At 50.0% G+C, this 20,247-nt stretch overlaps 1 protein-coding gene across 1 annotated transcript in view; it reads left to right on the forward strand.

The window, feature by feature from the left end:
* COL15A1 (collagen type XV alpha 1 chain) overlaps positions 1–20,247 on the forward strand; it is a gene marked incomplete at both ends in the record, with an annotated part of 94,642 nt that overhangs the window by 46,643 nt on the left and 27,752 nt on the right. The window contains 15 exons of the mRNA XM_084237798.1: positions 420–529; positions 3,457–3,612; positions 4,815–4,958; positions 5,386–5,511; positions 5,952–6,074; positions 8,908–8,961; positions 10,076–10,168; positions 11,289–11,414; positions 11,965–12,027; positions 17,124–17,159; positions 17,500–17,631; positions 17,824–17,892; positions 18,637–18,672; positions 18,774–18,857; positions 19,457–19,522. Coding sequence (XP_084093924.1) covers positions 420–529; positions 3,457–3,612; positions 4,815–4,958; positions 5,386–5,511; positions 5,952–6,074; positions 8,908–8,961; positions 10,076–10,168; positions 11,289–11,414; positions 11,965–12,027; positions 17,124–17,159; positions 17,500–17,631; positions 17,824–17,892; positions 18,637–18,672; positions 18,774–18,857; positions 19,457–19,522 — 1,418 coding nt within the window. The remainder of the gene's footprint in view (positions 1–419; positions 530–3,456; positions 3,613–4,814; positions 4,959–5,385; positions 5,512–5,951; positions 6,075–8,907; positions 8,962–10,075; positions 10,169–11,288; positions 11,415–11,964; positions 12,028–17,123; positions 17,160–17,499; positions 17,632–17,823; positions 17,893–18,636; positions 18,673–18,773; positions 18,858–19,456; positions 19,523–20,247) is intronic.

The following is a 20,247-nucleotide window of genomic DNA, read 5'->3' on the forward strand; positions in this document are numbered from 1 at the left end:
TGATAAAATATGTGTAATCATATGCACTTTTTTCCCCTTTTACAAATAGAGAACCACACTGACAGTGAACATTTACCAATTGCTTCCTATACTGCCAGGGGCTGTCCTCAGTGCTTTTCCTGCATTAACTTATTTCATTCTCAGAAGCACTCTAGGAGATAAGGAGTATTATCCCCTACTTATAGATGAGGACCCTAAGATCACGTTAGTAAGTGACAAAGCAGGGTTCCAGCCCAGTGGTTGGTTCCAGAGCCTGTGATGGAAACACCATCTAATGCTACCCTCTGATGTTTATTTTTCAGCAGCTCTTTTTTTCTCTTTTATAATGGTCATCTTTTCAAGTCAGTAGGTGAAGAGACTTCATCCTTTATCAACACTGCAAAATGCAGTTCTAATGACATCACGCATGCTTCCTGTAGGGTCAGGTGAGATCCTGAGTGACACACTGGAGGGGGATCGTACTGTGGACGGTACCCCCATGACAGACATTGGTTCTGGGGATGGAAACTTCATCCATGTCACTGAAGAGGTGAGTGAATGGTAAATTGCATTTGATCAGTCAGTGGTGAACTTGCTGGCTTAGTTCAGACTTGACATTGACTTTCATGGGGCATAGAGGACCAGGAGGCCGTTAGCTGAAGGGCTTCTCAGCTTCTCCAGAGCTTCTCTTCTTCCAGGGCTTCTCCCTCCCACCCCCACCCCCCAGACTGCACTAGGATGGGGGGAGGGGAGAGAAGATGCCGCCAAGTTGGTCCTCACCCCTGCCTGGTGATGAATGCCTATCATCACTATGGTAACTACCTCCCTCACGCTCAAGTGTGAAGAAGCACATCTTCTTCAGCCCTTGAACCCCTTCTAGACAGAATCGGATTAACCACAGGTGTGTCCCCTATATTGTTTGTAATTGGCTACGAAGCCAGGTTGTTAAATGCTGGACACATAGTTTGTCAAATTCAAGCAGATGTATTTTTCTCGCCACTGCCTTTGCTAAAACCCTGCAGCATTGTCATCTCCTTCAACCCTGCCCCCAAGTGTCAGCTTCTTCACTCCCCTCTCCTGGGATAAAAACTTACACACTTCATAGCTCTCCCAGTCACTAATGGTAATAGTCTATTTTCACAGATACTTTACAAGTCTAGCATAATATTAAAAATTCAGGAAAAATACAAATACAGCTCCTCTCCTTCAGAACCCAGGCCTGCTGTAGGCAGGACCCTGCCAGGAAGGGGAAGAAGCATAGTTAGGGGAGTCTCTCTATTTTCTTACCCCTTCTCCTCGCTCCCTTCACTCTCCTTGCCCCTCACTGCAGCAGGTTTGGATGTCTGCAGAGAAGGGCCCACTTAAGGGACAGGATTCTGTTTTATGTGGCTGGTCAAATTGCCATCAGGGGCCTTAATGTGGAAGATGCCTGATTGCTAGAACTTTTCTCGGGGCGTGGGGGGAGTGGGGTGGATTGGGTGGTTCCTTGAAAGTCCTCCTGCAGGGGATCTGGGACGGAAATTCCATTACTGGTCTTTTAACGTCTGCTTGAACTTCTTCCCCTCCCCTACCAACACCCTCCTCCCCCCCCCCTCTGGTGGCCCTGACCCTATAAATGGCCCTTTGGGTAGAGTCCATTTCAAGCTCCTTTAGCTGGCTCTCTCTCTCTCTCTCTCTCTCTCTCTCTTTTTTAAAGATTTATTTATTTATACTAGAACTGGGGGTACAGGCCAGAGGCACAGGAGGGTGAGAGGATTCACCAGAGACAGAGCAGGAAGCAGAACAGGCAGACTGACGAAATACACTGCTGAGGGGAGCAGCAGGAGAAACAGGAGAGGTCTGACGCGCCTTGTGGGTATCTCCCTGGCTGGCCAGGAATTGAACCCATGCCACAGAGGCTGAGGACAGCTGCAGAGGCTGCAGACAGCTTCACAGCACTGAGCTCAACCCACTGCACCACCGGGGAGGCCCATAGCTGGCTCTCTTTATTTTTTATTTTTTTATTTTTTTAATTATTTGTTTTTACAACCTTGTTCATTTTTAAACACTATTTGTTTCCCCTCACCCCCTCAGGTGTAGTCCTCATAGAGTTTCCTTCCCCAAGGCACCCGTGCACCATCACCTCAGTCCCCTGTGCTCCTCCCTCCCTCCCTCTGACCCCTCTCCCTCCTCCTCCCCTGCAGGATGTCTCTGGTTTACAATTGTCTGTTTTTGCTTTGCTGTGTTTTGTACTGCTATTGTTTTTTTTGCATTGCTGTCTTAGCTGGCTCTCTTTAAAGGAGTGATAGCGTGTCTCTGCAGAAAGACAACTGCAGGAGAAAGCACTCTCTCACATGCTCTTTCCCTCCCTCCCTCCCTCCACCCCCTTCACACTTTGTTTTTCATATTTTCCTGGAGGGAATCAGTCCTGAGCCCCTTTGTTTCCTAAATTCCAAGGGAGACATATCCAGCTCCCCAAATGCTTAGTAGTGGGGAGAGGGAGGAGAAAAGTCACAGCCCCCTAAAAATTCTCTCCAGAGGAATTCTCACTCTCTAGTCACTCTGCCCCCAAATAAATCCCTTAGCTTTTTCTGTACAGCCCAAGGCAGGTGATGGACTAATAGTCTGGCACCTTCTCTTAGAATAAGGAGGAGGCCTGTTGCCGATGGCGCTGTACTAGTCCTTTGGGGCTTTAGCTGATGTGGAGTCTGAGAGTCTCACTTTTAAAATCCTGTGATCATCACTTCTCTGTTTTGGGAGACAATGTCTGCAAGGACCTAGTATGTTATATGAAGGATTGCTTCTGTGGTTCAGATAGGTCTCGTTCTATGCTATTCTAGCCTCTGCCATGCCTTGCAGCAAGGAAGTCTATCTAACTTTGATCAGCTGTTTTGGGTATAAAAAATAACTTTTTGCCAGGAAAAAAAAAACCAAAAAACTGAAACAAAACTTTTTGTGAAACTCAGAAAAACATAGTCAGTTTGGTGACACCCACAGCCGAAGGGACTCTGTCGCCCTTCATCAGCATCTACTGTGGAACCTTCTGAGAATCTGCCTGTGCATTTCTCGTGAACCAGAAGGAAAGAGGAAGCAGGGGGTCCAACCTGGAGAGGGGCTGCTGGCTGCACATCTCTGCACACCTACCTGGGCAAAAGCATCGGGCTTGTTATGGCTTCTGGATGGCACCAGGGGAGGTGCCAGGAAGGCGGCCATGTCTGGAGAGACATGTCTGGAGCTGGAGCGGATGACTCGGGAAGGGTCTCCTGGACATTGGCGTGTGTAGACAGATGCTTGGCATCAAATAGGGGAGAAAGGTGCCTGCAGCCTCTCCTGTCCCTTGGAGTCTTTGACCCTGAACCAGTTGTGGGGCTAGAGTGGGACTAGAGTCATACATGGGAAAGTGCTTAGAAAGAAAGATGCCCCAGAAGTGCTAGGGGCCAGGGCTGAATCTGGGTCGTGGGCCCAGTGCCCTGGTCTCACACGACTCTTTGTTTACAGGGTCCATATACTGAAGCAGCTTTGGCAACAACAGCAGCAACAGGGGTGGCCGAGGTGCCCGTCAGCACTGCCGGGGGAGCAGAGGCCAGAGGTGCACCCACTGGGGGACCAACCTTTGCCTCATCCTCCCAGGACCCCGGCGAAGGGGTCACGCCAGTAAGTAGCCGGACATGCATGCCCCGCGTCACCTGTCTGGGATGAGGAGCGTCCATAGAGGACCAGTCATGCTTCCTAACCTGTCTGCAAAATACAGTGACCGCCTCGTGGGGCCGAGTCTGAGCAGGCCCCAACTTTGCGGCTGAGGCAGACTCATTAAGCAGGTGTTTGGGGAGCATTGCGCTGTGCCTCTCGCACTTGGTGAACAGGACACCCTGTTCCTGGGGGCAGAGCAGTAAAATGTATAATAGAAGCACAGAGCCCTGGAAAGGAGGCCCAGAACCCAGACTTAGGGGACCCAGGAAACCTGAAGGTGAGCCAAAGGGGGTGCTTAGAAGTAACCCAGGAGCTGAGACTGAGGGGTAACACAGGGGGTGGGCCCTCAGGAGCAAAGGTCTGGAGGCATCACCGTGGACAAGAAAGACCTGAAGAAGCACAGTGTGCCTCAAGGTCAGGTGTGAGCCGGGGGAGACGAGGCTGCAGAGGCCTCTGAGACCGTGGACACTGAGAGGAGCCTGAGTTGTTCAGCAAAAGGGGGGCGTTGCTGGAAGGGCTTTACTAAGAAATGACGGGTCAGAGTGGGATTTTAGAACTTCCAACTCCTGAGTGAGAGGATGGAGAAAAAGCCTGCAAGCAGGGCATGGGCTGGCGGCCACTTAGGGTCGGGAGTAGAGGTGAGGGCTCACTCTGGTGTGTCAGTGAGGGCAGAGCCTCCAAGAGTCCCAGTGAGTGAAGGCCTGAACACGTCTATTAGATCTGTCTCCATGACTATTGGGGACCCTGGGGAGGCAGTTTTAGGCTGTGGGAGGGATGGGAGCAAAGGACACTGAGGAGGCTGAGGGGAGCCAGTGCTTGTGAGGCCAACTACCCCTTTGATGAGAGAGCTGGGGGTGCTAGGACCTGGGTTTGGTCCCAACACCAAATGAGGTGTGGGGGCCAGCACCCCTTCATGGAGGTTGGAGAGAGGGCGGGGTAAAGCAGGCAGTAGGAAGCTGCAGGAGAGGGGCTCACATTTGGGTGGTTTCTGTGTCCGGGCCATGGTGCCTCGTCCAGGCAGGGTTGTAAGGTCAGGTTCTGGATGCACAAATGCTTTGAAGGTGAGGGAGGGACAGGAAGCAGCTGCGGGAGGGAGACCCTCTTCTCCCTCCAGCCTCAGTGCAGTGGCTCTCTAATGGGGTCTCTCTTGATGCCTTCCTGTTCAGGGTCCAGATACCGAAGAAGGTTCAGCCACAGGGGAGGCCGAGATGCCCCTCAGCACTGCCTGGGACATAGAGACCCACAGTGTACCCACCGGGGAGCCAACCCTCTCCACAGCCATCCAGATCCCTGAGGACGGCATCTCCCTGGTAAGGACCAGAAGGACCAGAAGGTTGAAATCATGGCTGGGAGCAGACTCCGGCCTTCTCAGAGCATCATTCTGTTGGGCAAATCCAGAGGAGACTGAATGGGGAGAAGGGCCCCCTTTCTAACCAAGTTCCCCCTTGCGAGTGGAGTGTGCCCAGGCCTAGTTCAGTGTATAGGAGCCCCTGAGGCTTGGGGGTGGCAGTACAAGCCAACAACACCAACAGGGCTCAAGGGTGGCAGATGTGAAATGGCACCCTAACCCTGGAATCCCAGGAGTCTGCAGGCGGAGCTTGGGCTCTGCTGACAAGGCAGGGAATTTTGGAGGTGACAGTGACCTATAGCCTTGTAGCTTCCTCCCTGCGGTCACACACCCACCACCCAGCAATGTGGTCGTGGTGGCACAGTCCCTCACACTAGTTTTGTTTTCAGGGTCCAAACAATGAAGAAAGTTTGACAACAGCAGCAGCTGCAACAAGCGTGCCCCTCAGCACTCTTGAAGAGGAGGCCAGTAGGGCCCCCACAGCTGGCCTGGCCCCTGAGCAAGCGACCACATCTGTAAGTATCTCGCAGCATGGTTTCTGGCTCACAGTGGGGAGAGGGAGACAGAAGCCCATCTTGACCACCCAGAGGCACCTGCAAGGTGAACCTGTTGAGCGCACTGGGGCAGGCAGCAGGAGGCAGTGGAGGGAACCCCACAAAGGCGCCAGGGCATCCAGTTCTTAACCCGACCTGCTACTTCCTGTCTTGATCCAAGAATTTTCTGAGATGGGTTGATGAGAGATGAGTTGTCCAATGTTGGGGGCGAGCTGTTGGGGTGCAGTGAGTCCCCTGACTCTGGGGAGGGTCCTCGCAGGAGAGGCATCTTTCAGAAGGGTTCTGAGAGTCTGTGCTACGTGAATGTGTTGGGTGTTTGGAAAATGTGCTGGCCCTGCAGAAGCAGAGATCAAAATTCACGGGGGCAGTAATGCAATTCATTGTGTTGGTTCTGCTTTCAGGGTCTTGGTGATGAAGACTTCACAGCAGCCATGACAGAGGAGCCCCTTATTACTGCTGGGGCAGAAGTGTTGGGCAGTGCACCTCCTGAGGGCCCACCACTCCCCATACCCACAGTCTCTCCGGTAAGTGGATCAGAGATATGAAGATATGGGTGTTCATTTTGGTTTGCCAAGTGCCAGATTTGGGCATTTGAGGATTCTTTAACCTGGGAACACACAAGGAAGCTGCAGTTTGTAGAGGAAAATGCAAGAGGTAAAAATCTGGAGTGCATGCCTTTTTGTGTTCCATATCACCTATTTATTTATTATTTTTTTAAAGATTTATTTGTTTTATTTATACAAGCACTGGGTACAGTCAAAAGCACGGGAGGGTGAGAGAATTCACCAGAGCCAGAGCGGGGAACAGAACAGGCAGACTGACAAAGTACACTGCTGAGGGGAGCAGCGGGTGGCAGGGGAGCTCTGCATGCCATGCGGGACCCTCGCCAGTGGCCAGGGATCGAACCGGCACTGCAGAGGCTGCGGGCAGCTTTGCAGCCCAGTGCTCAACCGCTGCGCCACCAGGGGAGGCCCCATATCACCTATTTCTTTCACTGAAATGATAAATTTCTTTTTTTGAAAAAAGAATATATTTTTAAAAGATTTATTTATTTATGCATACAAGAACTGGAGTATAGGCCAGAGGTGTGGGGGGTGAGAGGATTCACCAGAGACAGAGTGGGGAATAGAACAGGCAGATCAATGGAAGTACACTGCTGAGGGGAGCTGCAGGTGAGTCAGGAGAGGTCTGCTGCGCCATGTGGGTTGCTCCCTGGCCTGGTGGGGATCGAACTCATGCTGCAGAGGCTGCGGATAGCTTCATAGGTTACGTCTTAACCCCTTGAGCCACCAGGGAGGCCCTGAAATGATGAATTTCTAACAGCCAGAGTGGCCCATCTCAGATGTCATGAGATTCCCATCCTGGAGGTGGGAAAGCTTGGAAGACTTGGCAGGGACTGTGAGGGAATGGAGGGTGTGTGTGTGTGTGTGTGTGTGTGTGTGTGTGTGTACACTTTCAAGTCCCTTCCAACATGAGTTTCTGTGATTCTGGGTGATACACAAGGAATGATCAAGGGCAGGAAACAAGCTGTTTGCCTGTTACTTATTAAGCACTCTGGATTCCCAGTTGATCTGATTCAATTCACATTCCCGTCTCTGGATCAAAGTGAAATGGTCTCTCCATTTCACAGGCAAGGGAAGTAAGACCCATTTTTGAGTATACAGTTGAGTAGCACTAAGTACATTCACACTGTTGCACATCATCACCACCATCCATCTCCAGGACTTTTGGCTGGAGGATTTTAAAACAAATCCCAAATGCCTTATCATTTAACTCATAAATATTTCAGTGTGTATTTCTAATAGGTTGATATGTAATTTTTTTTTCTTAGCCACATTGTCTCTTATCCATTTTTCAAAATTAACAATGGTTCTTTCGTATTATCCAACACCTTAGGTGTTAGATATAAAAATGCATTTTTTTGTAATTTAAATATGAATCCAAATAAGGTCTACACATTGCATTTGCTTGTATCTCTTAAGTCACTTCTCATCTGTGATTATCTCCCACCGTCTTTCCTCTTTCTGTTGTTGATTTGTGGAAGCAGCAGCACAGAGAAGTTGGCGCTTAGAGAGAGCCTGGCAAGGCCATGCTGGAGAGGGTGTTGGTGAATTTACTACTTTGGAGAAGTTCTTTGTTGACACATATTAACAACCATAGAACTTCATAATGACCTAGAAACTTCTATCCTAGGAATTAATCTTAAAAGAGATCGTCTGACATGTAAAAAGGCTTTTGTATATACATGGCTGTTAATATCAGTATTGTCCATAACGGGGAAAAAAAGGAAATCATTCAATTAACAGACGGCGGGTGGGGGTGGGGGGGCAATTGAATTAAAGTGTATTCAAATAATGCAGCAGACACGGTTATTAAAACTATACTTATTAGGAGTATTTAAGGATGGGGGGAATGTTAAGTGAAAACAGCTGGTTAAAACCTTGAATGTACTGTGTGGTCTTAACTATTTAAAAATAGACAGTTGCAAAAACCCTGGAAAGAAATACTGTCCCTAAATATTAGCAGTTGTTGCACATTACGTTTCCATCATGGAGGCTTTATGAGAGTGACAATGACAGTTTTTAAAAGCTCTGGGGGTGGGAGAGGAAAAGGTAAAAATGAGCACTCAGTGTCATCCTATCTATATAACTAATGAATCTAGGTCCCACTTCTACCCCAAATGCCCATGTGAGTATCTGGGATGCACTGACCAGATGCCACTATTCCTGAGCCAATGGTTGAAAAACACAATGAGGACAGTCAGTAAAATACCCACTCTGGACCCATTCTGGACCCACTCTGGACCCACTCTGGATCCACTCTGAAATGCTCTTAGGACCATTATAAATGTCAGAGTCACTCAAGGCAGTGAGAGGCTATATCCAAGCCTGTCTACCAAATATCTGGGACAAATTTCTTCACCTCCTTCAGTTTACTCTTGTACAAAATGGCGATCACGCTATCTACCTCTTGGGTTGTGGTGAGGATTAAGAGAGTTTGTAAATGGAAAACTTTACCGAGCACAAAATAAATACTCAATAAATTAGGTACATAGAATTATTTTGCAGATGGCCTGGAGAGAGTTAGGCATGTGCTCAAGGTCACCCAGCAGTAGAGTAGGGGTGAGCACCTTAGGACTGAGGGGGACCCTGTGTTACAACCCTGTCCACAGTGCTGCCGACCAGTCCATCACCTCATCTGTGTGGTGCAGAAACAAAGTGGCCCTTGTCCTGGCTCATAAAGAACACTCCTTAACTCCTGTGTTAGCCTGATCTTAAAGATGACAGTTTCCCCTGAGAGGCGAGGGACAGTGGGAGGAGGTGTCCAACATTCCACTGACCAATTGCTTCTCTTTAGCTTGCAGTTGGACCTACCAGTCCCCCTGAACCTACTGGACCTGCTGGACCGAAGGTGAGATTCCCACCTGGCTCATGTTCGGTGTAGTGAGCAGGGACCTCCGCCTCTGCAGCAGTAAAGCAGCCACAGGGTATTCTTGCTGTCAGCCCCCAAGGGCCTCCCAAGCAGACCTCCGGACTTTTGCCTGGACTGGAGCCCTCGGTGAACCCAGGGGCTGAGTCCCATTTATAGCCAGTGCACTCAACGGCTCACAGGGCCCTCAAGCAAATCATGGGCCAAAATGGGCTTGTCACCACCAGCCAAACCTGCTTCTCGCACAGCATCCCCCATCTCTGGGATGGCACCCCCTCTATCTTATTATGGAGAAAGAAGTCAGCAGACATCCTGAGGGGCCCTCCCCCGACCATTCAGTCCCCAAGTTGTCTAGGTGTGTGGTGCCCCTTGTCCCTTGGACGATGACAACACCTCTGTGTCAATATCTTCCTTTCCCACTGACATGCACACACCGCTGCCACCTTCCAAACCCAGCGCCAAACCCCGCAGCTCCTCCTTGCAGCCTCCCTGGGGGCACTGCGCATGCGCACGCACTGCCTCCTGTCTTTTGGAACTAAGCACCAGAAGGCGATCTGGCATTGCCTTTTGTTCTTTGGAGGAATTTGGTGGCATCCAACACATGAGCTCTGAGTGCTTTCTCGGACGAGACTGGACACCCATGGGGCCTCAGAATGGGGCCCACCCTGGGGGAGTCCTAGTTTGGAGGGCATGACAGACACGCACACAATTAGACTTAAAGTCAGGCCATCTTGGTACCAAATCAAGACTTCAGCAGAACAGAAGCCCGTGGGAACACAGAAGCAGGAGACGAATTCTACCTGCAAAAGGGTGGGGAGGGGCTTCACCGAGGAGGCAAACATGGACCTGGTCTTGAAGGATGAGTGGAGATTTGAAAGGCAGCAAAAGAAGGCAGAGCAGAAGACGTGAAAGCATCCGAGGACAGGCTGTGAGGCCGAGAAGGAGGTGGGGAGCTATAGGGAGGAGTGCGAGAAAAGGCAGGAAGAAAGTTTGGAGAAGTTAGAGGACTTCAGAATATGGGAAAACTGTTGGGGACAGTTTGGGCTGTCTTTGGAGTGGCAGTTGAAACCAAGTTGTGGGAATTGCTTCTCTGCAGGTAGAAGTGGAGGCTGAGGGCTCTGGCCTGGCCTGGGGCTCAGGCATGGGCTCTGTCTCCGGTGACCTGGTGCTCGGCGAGGAGCTATTAAGGGTGAGTGTGAAGGGTTAAAGGGCCTGGTGTCTGGGATCACCTCCAGTAATGGGGGAAAGGGTGGCATCTAGGGGCGATACCAGATGAAAGTAAATTTGCCACCATTGATACTTGTTGACATTGGCGTGGATGTCTTTAGACTGTCCTCTCTACTTTTGTAAATGTTTGGCATTTTCCCCTTTGATTGGTTTTGTTGTGAGTCTGAACTTAAATTTCCATCCATTTCGTCACTTTCTTCCTTTCCCTGGCGGCCTTCTCCAGGGGACTGTAGGCTCACCCTGAGTATACTCAGGCCCTCCCCCTCTCCAACTAAGCTTTATCCTCCAATGTCCCCCCCCTTATGTCAGAGACCCCTGGCCTCTTCTCCAGCTAGCATTTCACACTTGAGCTTCCAGACTCTTCTTGAAATCCTCCCTGCTCTGCTGCAACCCTCTCCTACTTGTCCAGACCACGCTTTCTCCCTCTTCGGCCCTTGGGCCCTCTAACTCACCCCTGGGCAGCGCCTCCCTTCTCCAGCTGCAACGGTGCCCCTCCCACCCCCCATAACCCAGGCTCATCTCCAGCTCTTCCTCCAAGTCCTGGGCCCTACCCCCACCTAGAAGTTTCCAGTGCTGCCCCTCTGCTCAGTCCTTGTGGGAAGCTGGAAGGGTCTGGCCTGACTGGGTGAGAGGAGAGGGAGCTGAAGGATCTTCCCACTGGTGGAAACAGCCACGCCAGCCAGAGACTAAAGACACTAGCTTGTTTCAGGAAATTTTTAACAAAAAGGGTTCGAACTGCAGGTAGTCTTTGACTGAACTCTCAATCAGAAAATGAAATTAGCCAGAGTACCTCTGAGAATTCCCACTGGGTTTTGATTGTATACCCTCATCGAGGAAGAAAACATGATATAATGGACTCAGAAAGACCTGGATTCAAATCCCAGCTCTTCTACTAACAAGCAGTGTATGTAAGCCCTCCAGAAATCATCCAAGCTCTCTGAGCCTCAGTTCCCCGTCTGCTGATTGGGAACAACGGTTTCTATTTGTCGGGTTGTGAAGACTGGCGGCAATGAGCTGAACATATGTGCACGGTATAACTTACCTCCTCTCTGCTGCTTCCTAACAGAATGTCTGTTTTTTAGGGTCCTCCCGGCCCCCCGGGCCCACCTGGAGTACCTGGGATTCCAGGCACACCAGGAACTGATATTTTCACGGGGCCTCCTGGATCTCCTGGAAAGGATGGAGTTGCTGGTGAACCTGGGCCCCCGGTGAGCCTCTGAAGTCGTCGCCCCCTCTCTGTGGCTGTGGGGCTTTCTTTAGCTAGAGAGGGGTGTGTGTACTGCCGACTCCAGCGTTCAGGCTCACCGTTGGGAGAGAACAGCTAATGAATGTTTGTGTCCCGCACCCCCACAGTCTTCCTCCTGAGTTGCTGCTGAGACTGATAAGCAGCCAAGAAAAACATCGTCCTACACACTGTTTTGCCACTTCATCTTGGTCAGTGAAAGAAGTGCAGACTCATGTAGGCTCTTGCACTCACAGGACCCTGTGCTGAGCCTGGGGTCCCTCAGAGACCATCCAATTTAACCTTTCCCCTGGCCCCCACGCGGGGAAAATGCCACCCAGAGAGCAAAGGACCCTCTCCCACAGGTGCACGGCCAACTGCGGGGCTGGCAGTCCACCGTGGATCTGGTACAAGGCCCTGGACCCACCGCTTCATCCGCGGGTCCTTCCCAGCTCTGACCTTTTCCAGGAAGGGTTTGTTTGTGTTTGATTGTCATCAGAAGTGTCCTGGGCTGATTGTTCTGGATGTTTCCCCAGGGCCCCGAGGGACAACCTGGACCTGATGGAGCCTCTGGCCTTCCCGGAATGAAAGGGGAGAAGGTATGAGCAAGGTGGGAGGGTTCTGGCACATGGCAGCCCCACACCCGCCCTGCCTCTCTGTCCCCTAAGCCTGACCTTGCCTCCTAATCGCTTCCCTCTCTAATCCCCTCTCGCTCCTCTCTGCTGGGGGTTCCCATCGCAGGGTTCTTATGCTCACACCTGAACTCAGCATCTTCCCTGTTCCTCTGCCTGTTCCCAGCCTCAGTGATAGGCGCCGCCATCTCCCCAGGCACCTGAACTCAGCATCAAAGTCTTCCCTCACTCCTCCCCAACTCCCTTTCCTGCTGTGATTCAGATCTTGCTAAAACTGGCCCAGCTGACGTCCATATGGCTCACCCTCCCCTGCATCGCAGCCTCGGGATCCTCACCCGTGCCCCATTCTCTCCACCCATTGTCCAGCCTCTTGCCCTATCTAGTTAGCCACTGCCCTCTCCACTGAAAGGAACTACCACTGGCTCCCCACTGATGCAGGACAGCACCCTAGCTATATGCAGCCCTCAGAGCCCTTCTGGAACTGCCTTTCTAGCACTTTCTCCCAGGACTATCTCTTACAGCCTCTGAGCACCAGCCAGTCCTGCTGGAATGTTCCAGGCTTGTTCTTCCTCTGCAGCCCCCTGTCCTTTGCACCTGGCATCCTCACTGTCCTTTCGCTTTTCTCATTCTCCAAGGCCTAATTCAGATATAGCCTCTGGGAAGTGCTCCCCAATTCTTTGAGCAGAAAGCACCCCCCTTCCTCAACTTTTTATTGCACAGTATTTATTTTGCCAGGACCCCTCTTAGCCAATGACATGAAGCTGCTAGCTCACCTGTTTGCTCCCCACCCCACCCTGGGAAACCAAGAGCATTGGGGCTGTCTGTATCTCCTTATACCAGCACAGGTCTCTGTTAATGTTTGATGCAGGAATGAAACTTCCTTTGGGTACCGCTGTGTCTTCCATTCCTGCATCTCCCATGTCCTCCCTGCCTTCATCTGTCTGTAAGCCTGTCCTGTCTTTTGTCTGCCAGCCCCATACTGGTGCTGTGGGGTGGGGTCCCTGTCCCTCCAAGCGGTCCCAGCCTGGCTGATGGGAACCCTAAAGATGAGGTGAGCCCATCTAAAGAAGCATTTGTAAGTTTTACTGGGGTTCAGAGGCAAGAGGTTCCCTTCCAGCTGAGACAGAAAGCGGGGCCTTCTGTGCACCCCACCTGGAAAAAGTCCCGGAAAATACAGACTGCCTAGACATCACCATCCTCCCTGAATTGAATTTCCAGTTTCTATGAGCCCAAAAGTATGTTTATTCTAGTTGAAACAGTAACTCGATTTTCATGGAAAGCTCATTTTTCAGAAAAAGAAGAAATAGTTGTCAAGCTTTATAAGAACTCATCTTACATGTACCAACTATTTCATAAGAAATTAAATTTTGCAGGAAACATCACAGACCTACACTCATCTTCCCTGTTCTTTTTAGCAACTTCCCCCCACCCGCCCCCGCACACCCCTCCCACTGCTTGTCTGGCACCTAAAAATACCCGAGCTCACATCTGCACACAGACACAGCGCAGGCGCACTCGGCAGCTGCCGGGAGATTCAGCTGGCTTCCCCAGGATAATTGTTGGAGAGAAATCACTTTGCTCCCCCTGAAATTTGCTGTGAGTCCTAATTTGTCGCACTGTGTGTATATGAAGCTTTCTGGTCTTTATAACAAGATTCTAGAAGAACCTGGAAGGGTTGCATCTGGAGACATGGAGAGCATGTGGTATTTACTTAGGAAACAGTGGTAAACCAGCGAGCATGGTCTGGATGTAAAATAACAAAAACATGCTGAAGATGAATAGTCCCAGGGGTACAGCCCAGCATCACTGATCTGACCCCTCCTCCTCAACATCTGCTCTCCAGCATGCACACCTCCCTTGAGGAGAGGTTTGCTTCTTGCCTGGGTGGTGCCCTTCCAGGTTGCATGGATGCTAGTAGAAAGGGCTTTCCCCAGGGGGCCAGGAATCCAGCCTAGTCTCTCACTTGTGAGCACATAGAGCAGTCCAGACAGCTGTCTAAAGTAGACATCTCCCCCACAGAGAATAAGGTCCAGTTTATTTGGTTGGAAAAAAAGCATTATATGTGATCACTATCAAATGTGGAATTATCATCAAAATGTGGATGGTCCTTGGGAATTTATCAGATTATTCTACTTTGGGTTCTATGATAGAAGTATTCCTTAATTGATGTCCCCCCAAATTAAGATGGGCAGCTAATGCTGAGATCTTTACCTCATGAAGGAATAAGCAAGGAATAACCTGCTTTGCCAGCCACAGAGTGCTTCTGGAAAGGATGCTGAAGAACTTGCCAGAGATGGACCTCCAAAAAACTTTTTTTGCCCTTTGCACCTCAGAATCCCCCATCCAGGATTTCCGTGCATACCTGGAACTAACAGCGGCACCTGTTTATCCCTTCTTTCACAGTCTCAATCACTCATATTATTCTTTAGTATCAAGTGTCTCTCTCTCTCATCCCTCCCAGGCACTTTGTGTAGGCTGTTCCTTGCCTAGGGTCCCAAAGGGTCCACACTGACAGTCCCTGCACAACCTCTTGGCTGCTGATATTCTACCTGGGTCCCTGCAGAGTCTGGACATGGAGCATCCTGGCTGTTAGGTGGAGGGACAGAGCAACTGCGGTCTGACACTTTCAAAATTAGTGTTGTTATAAAAGTAAAATATGAACACATTTTTCATGGCTTCATGTCTCTAAGTTGTGTCTAATTTGTGGAGGATATCCTCTCTTTGTGTTTTAAGGGAGGATCTGTGTAGGGCAAAGTGTCTGAGACCTTGAATCTTTAAAAATGTCTTTGATATACTCTCATTTGCCAAATATGGAATCCTAGGGTCAAAGTGACTTGCCCTTGGTAGTTTGAAGATACCCTCCATGGCCTCACGTCCAGTGTTGCTAACACCAAGGCAGGGTGAGAGGTCACGCTGATCTGTCCATTGACGGTCATCTGACTTCTCTTTGGCAGATTTTGGGACTTATTTTCCTTTAGTCTTGGTGTTTTGAAATTCCCCTCTATCATAAGTAGATGTAGATTCTTTTTAAAACCACCCTTCTCAGGACTCGCAGGGCCTTAGGGGCCGGGAGGAAAGAAGTGCCTTTTAAATGAGCAACTCAGGTTTTTCAGAAAACTTCTGCTATTATTTTTTGATGACTGCTTTCTTTCTATTCTCCTTATTCACCCCTGTGCCACTCCAGTTGAGCAGATGCCAAGCTTCTGGTTCTCTCTTCTGCATCTGTAACTTTTCGGTCATTCTTCCTAGGTCTTTATCCTCTGTGTTGCTTTCCAAGAGAATTCTTTGCCTGATTCTTTCTGTAATTCTCTCTTCAGGTGCATCCTTTCTGACATGCAGTCCTTCCATGGTGCTGTTCCTTTCAGCAGTTGTATGTTTTCATTTCTAAGATCTCTAGTTAATTCCTTTCCAGACCGCTGTTCTTATTTCCTAATATCTTGTCCTTGTTTCATGACTGCAGTACCCTCTCTTTCGCCTGAGAATATGTATTGTACATTCAAAGTCTCTGTTGGATTGTGTTCTTAATTCATTTTCGTGGGCAGACATCTCACTTGCTGCCTCTCTTTCCCAGTATTTCCTCAGATATCTGGTGTTTTTTTGCTTGGGCCTTTGTTTTTGATATCAGAATCCCTCTCTAGTCCGTTTTCTGCCTCTGGTGTAGAGATTGGTGGGCAGGTGGGCAGTGACTATTTGTGCAGATCTCAGGAAGGGAGTGGGAGGAGCAGCACATGCCATTAAGTGGGGCACCCTGACAATTGGGCTTAGGCATTTGGGATACCCTGGAGATCTCAAGATTCCCTAGCTACCTGGAGCTCAATCCTATCTCTGCTCCCATAAACAACTCTTGTTTTTCTTGCCATAGGAGAGAGGCGCAGGAAGTGAGGGAAGCTGGCAGGACTCAATGGCTGTCCTGCTCTGAAATTTCGGCCTTTCTCCCTATCAGACCCCCTGTCCCCACTCCTGGCTTCCGCTACCACTTTGCCAATATTTTTCTCCCACTGTTGAAACCTCAGACCTCAGCTTCCCATCTGTTTTCCCTTTGCTCCTTCTCACTGTTTCAGTTTCAAGGTGACTCACCATCTTGTTTTTGAGCATAACTATTTTGGAACTCTCCACTGTGTCATTTCCATGGATTTGATTTAGGAAGGAGATTCCAGCGCAGGGAGAGCAGAGATTGGGGAAAGGACCAGCCTAAGATGGGAGGTACATCATATGCAGGTGGCAGGGTCTTCTGCGTGGCTGTGCAGTTACTGGTTCCTTGTCTTGCAGATGCTTTTGAGGCTTCCCCAGGGGTTGTCCAGCTGAGGGCCCCTGCCACAGTCCCTGATGGGAGGCACTGTCTCCTGTGGCTGACCCCTCCTGGCCACCAGCCCCCATTACTCCTGCCCCCTGCTCAGAGCTCACAGCTGACTCCTTTCTGTGGGATCCACATCTAATCCCCCTAGGAAATTTGTACCATGGTCCCCTCTGGAGGGGCCCACACAACCTCCTCCAATGCAATGCCCCTGTCTCACATTCTGTCTCCTGGGGCCACTCGGCCAGTTTTTAGTCTTAGAGTTTTCCAGAAGAGAACCATCATCATTCCACAAATTTCTAAAAGTCTGTGGAATATATATCAAGTTCTTGGGGCCCCTGCCCTTGGGTTTGAGTAGGGGAAGCAGCCCTTCGCTTCCATTAAGGAAGGGGGTGGAAAAACCGCTTCAGTTGTGTGAATTCTTCCTCTGCATCCACTCCCTGGTTAATCTCCAGCTTCTTTTACTCTAGAGGTAGGTGATGAGCTAATAGTCGAAAAATGGGCTTCCCAAGCTTTTAGCATGACTTTCCTGGAACACTGACAACTAATGTAATGTACTCAAGTTTGAGACATCAGCCAAAATAGAGACAGGAAGGGTTCCATTTTAACATCCTATTACTCAAGAGTCTATAATTCTGCATTTTCTTCTGATCATAACTAATGATATATATATCATTATATAACTATATATCATTATATATATATTAGTTATGATCAGAAGAAAATGCAGAAAAAATATACATATAAATTGAAATTTTTCCCCTTCCAGGGAGCAAGAGGACCTAATGGCTCAGTTGGTGAAAAGGTAAAAAAAAAGGGGGGGGGGGACTCTTTCCTCCTTCCTCTCCTGTCTCTAGGTTTCCTGTAATTGGGCCGTTGGACTAGAGTTTTGAAGGTGGCATAGAGCAGAGGACGTGCTCAGGAGTGTAGAGCAGCTGGAGATGGCGGGAGTGAGGGCCCTGATTGACTTTCTGAATGGCAGTGAATGGCAACTGGCAGGACAGCTGTGTCTGTGCCATTAACAGCGCCCATCTGAGAATTCCTCAACCTAATTAAGTTCAAAGAACGATTTTCTGACCCAGACATGTATGTTGCTCCACGAGTGGGCCCAGGGCAGGGTCATCAGACTTACCTCTTCCTTACAGGGTGATCCGGGCATCAGAGGCAAACCAGGACTTCCCGGGAAACATGGACAAGTTGGCACTCCTGGAGTCATGGGGCCTCCAGGCCCCCCAGGCCCCCCAGGCCCGGGATGTACAATGGAACTTGAATTTGAGGTACATTTCCCCTTTCTCGGGTTATGAAACCATGTAACCTAGGGGCTGCTGGGAAGACCAGCTAGGTGAACATTGGTCTGTGGGCAGAGGCTGTGTGGAGTCCCCGCTGAGCCCCAGCTGCCAACACCATGCCTGGCACCAGTAGGTGCTCAGGAATTGGATCTGAAATTCTCATTCTTCTTCCTTCCCAAGGAGATTGAAGGCTCTGGAAGCAGCACAGTGTTGAACAAGCCCAGAATCTGTGGACCAACAGCTTCAAATGTAGGTTGAATTTTGAAACCGTCGTTCGGAGGGTTGTCCCGCTGTGACCTGGAGTGAGGTGGTGGAGGATCTGGCTCTGCCACTTTCAACAAGTCACCCGCTCCCTGCCTCCAGCCACCAGCTGCACTGTACGGGGGACTGGGTGCTCTGTTTCGTTAAGGAGCGCCATGCGTTTTGCACACATCATGTGGGAAAACTTTGTCCTTTTCTTTCTTTCTGCAGCCCCTTACCACCCAGCAGCTCTGCCTCACTGCTCCCATTCAGTGCTCACACTGCGCCCCAGTTCACGACCCTCGCCTCTGAGGAACAGGTGTCCCCGCCCGCTGCACCTGGGCCCTGGGAGGTGTCATCCACGTGTTATAATACCTGCTCTGAGGGGACTATTTCCCGGGCTCTCATTATCTTTGTCAAGTGGCCCAGTGCTGAGCTCTAAGCCTCGCTGGCGGGGGCGGGGAAACCGCACAACTCCCTCCACGAGTGAAGGAAGGCTCTGCCTTGCCCAGATTAGGGGGCAGGGGGCTCTGAGATTCCGGTCGAGGACACGCGCCCCATCCTGGAAGAGGGCCCCTGGTCCTTGAACCTGTGTGGGTGTTGCTTCTTCTGACTCTGGAGGGGGATTTTTTTGCCGCCACCCTTGAATTCATTGCCTGTGGCAACATCAGTGCAGCAGCTTAAGGGAAAACAGAACGGAGAGTGAGCAAAGGGAATAGAAGAAAACCAAAGAATTTTTGTTTGTTTTGCCAGGGTCTCAAAGGAGAAAAAGGAGACCAGGGACCCAAGGTGAGGTCACAGATCTGAGGTGGGGGTCATGAGCTTTTCAGCCTCCTTCTAGGGATGTTATTCAGGTGCAGTGAATTTTTTTCTCTCTCTGTGGTACTCAGGGTGACAGAGGGATGGATGGAGCCAGTACCGTAGGGCCCCCTGGGCCCAGGGGGCCGCCAGGGCGCATCGAGGTCTTGCCTAGTGTGAGTATCATCCAGGTCAGAGCTTGACTGCACATTTTCTGCTTTTGCCAAAGGCAGGAGAAGGATATCCATAATTTCAGGGCCTTCAGGATGGCTGGGAGGGGGCACCTAGCTAGCCTCTGACACTGGAGTTTCCACCTCCCTGCACCGCACCCCAACTGACTGACCCTATCCCAGCGCCATTCTTCTCTCATATAGTGCTCCCAGAACAATCTTTTCTGGGTGGTAGCATTTGGGGACAACTCAAAACAGGCCATTCCACTTCTCTAGCCAGGAAAGAAGGTCACACACACACACACACGCACACACACACCAGCAACATGTGCTGTCTATGGGTATACACATGCATATATATGTCTATATATTCACATTTGTCAAAGACAGAGCGTATTAATGTATTGTGCAATCTTAAGATTAATGGAAAGAGGAAAGCAGGTAGCTCAGGGCTGTTTTCTAAGAGATGGGAGGGAGAGATGTGTTAGCAGCGGGTCTCAGATGCCTTCAGTATCTGCCATGCTAGGTGACTTCAGTTACCGCCTTGCTGCTGGGAGTCAGGCAGAACTCGTGTCTGTCTCACTGTCTGATTTTTCTCTTTTCAGTCCTTGATCAACATCACCCAGGGATTCATGAATCTCTCGGACATCCCTGAGCTCATGGGGCCTCCGGTGTGTATCCACAACTGCCTTACAGTCAGGTTCCTACCCAGATGCCTCTGCTGTCATGTTGGTTTGGAACTCTTTTAGCTGCTGAAGGAACTAGATTGTATCAAAGTACAATGGAAAGAGAACTTTGCGTTTCTGAAAAATTGCTGTCACATTAATTTGATTATGTGAGGAGTTTTAGCCAATATAGTGGAAGCTTCCAGTCCTGTGCATGAGAAATATGTGTGATGGAAATCAGAAAATCATAACAAACCAGTTGCCATCTGTGCGATGCTTTTGGCATGATCTCATTTCACAGAAGGCAAAGCGCCCCTCATTCTGCTAATGACCTTTCCTTGTGCTAATGGGAAAGTGGTGCAGGAAAAGGGACCAGGGCTTGTTTGGTTTTTCTAGCCCTTTTATAGAGAATGGAAACACACAGAGAAGCTGCACTGTTCTGCAAGGCCACAGTCAGTCCCTGGCACCTCTTTATGAGGAAGGAGGCTTCCTCCTGCAGCCTGTGCAGTAGACCCTTGTTGCATCTTCCAGCATCTGGAAGAGAAAGAGTTCAGGCCTAGGAACTTTGGGGTCCCAGTCCCATCTCCACCCTGAGCCTCTGATGCTTTTCTCTGATGACACCTCAGCAGCTTTTGGGGCAGCTTGTAAGAGGTGATGGATTGAAACTGCTTTGTACACTGGTGTTCTATGTTAGCTGATGTGAGATCGAGGTTGTCCACCCACAGCTGTGT

The sequence above is a fragment of the Talpa europaea genome (genome assembly GCF_964194135.1).
Source record: "Talpa europaea genome assembly, chromosome: 7".
NCBI lineage: Eukaryota > Metazoa > Chordata > Mammalia > Eulipotyphla > Talpidae > Talpa > Talpa europaea.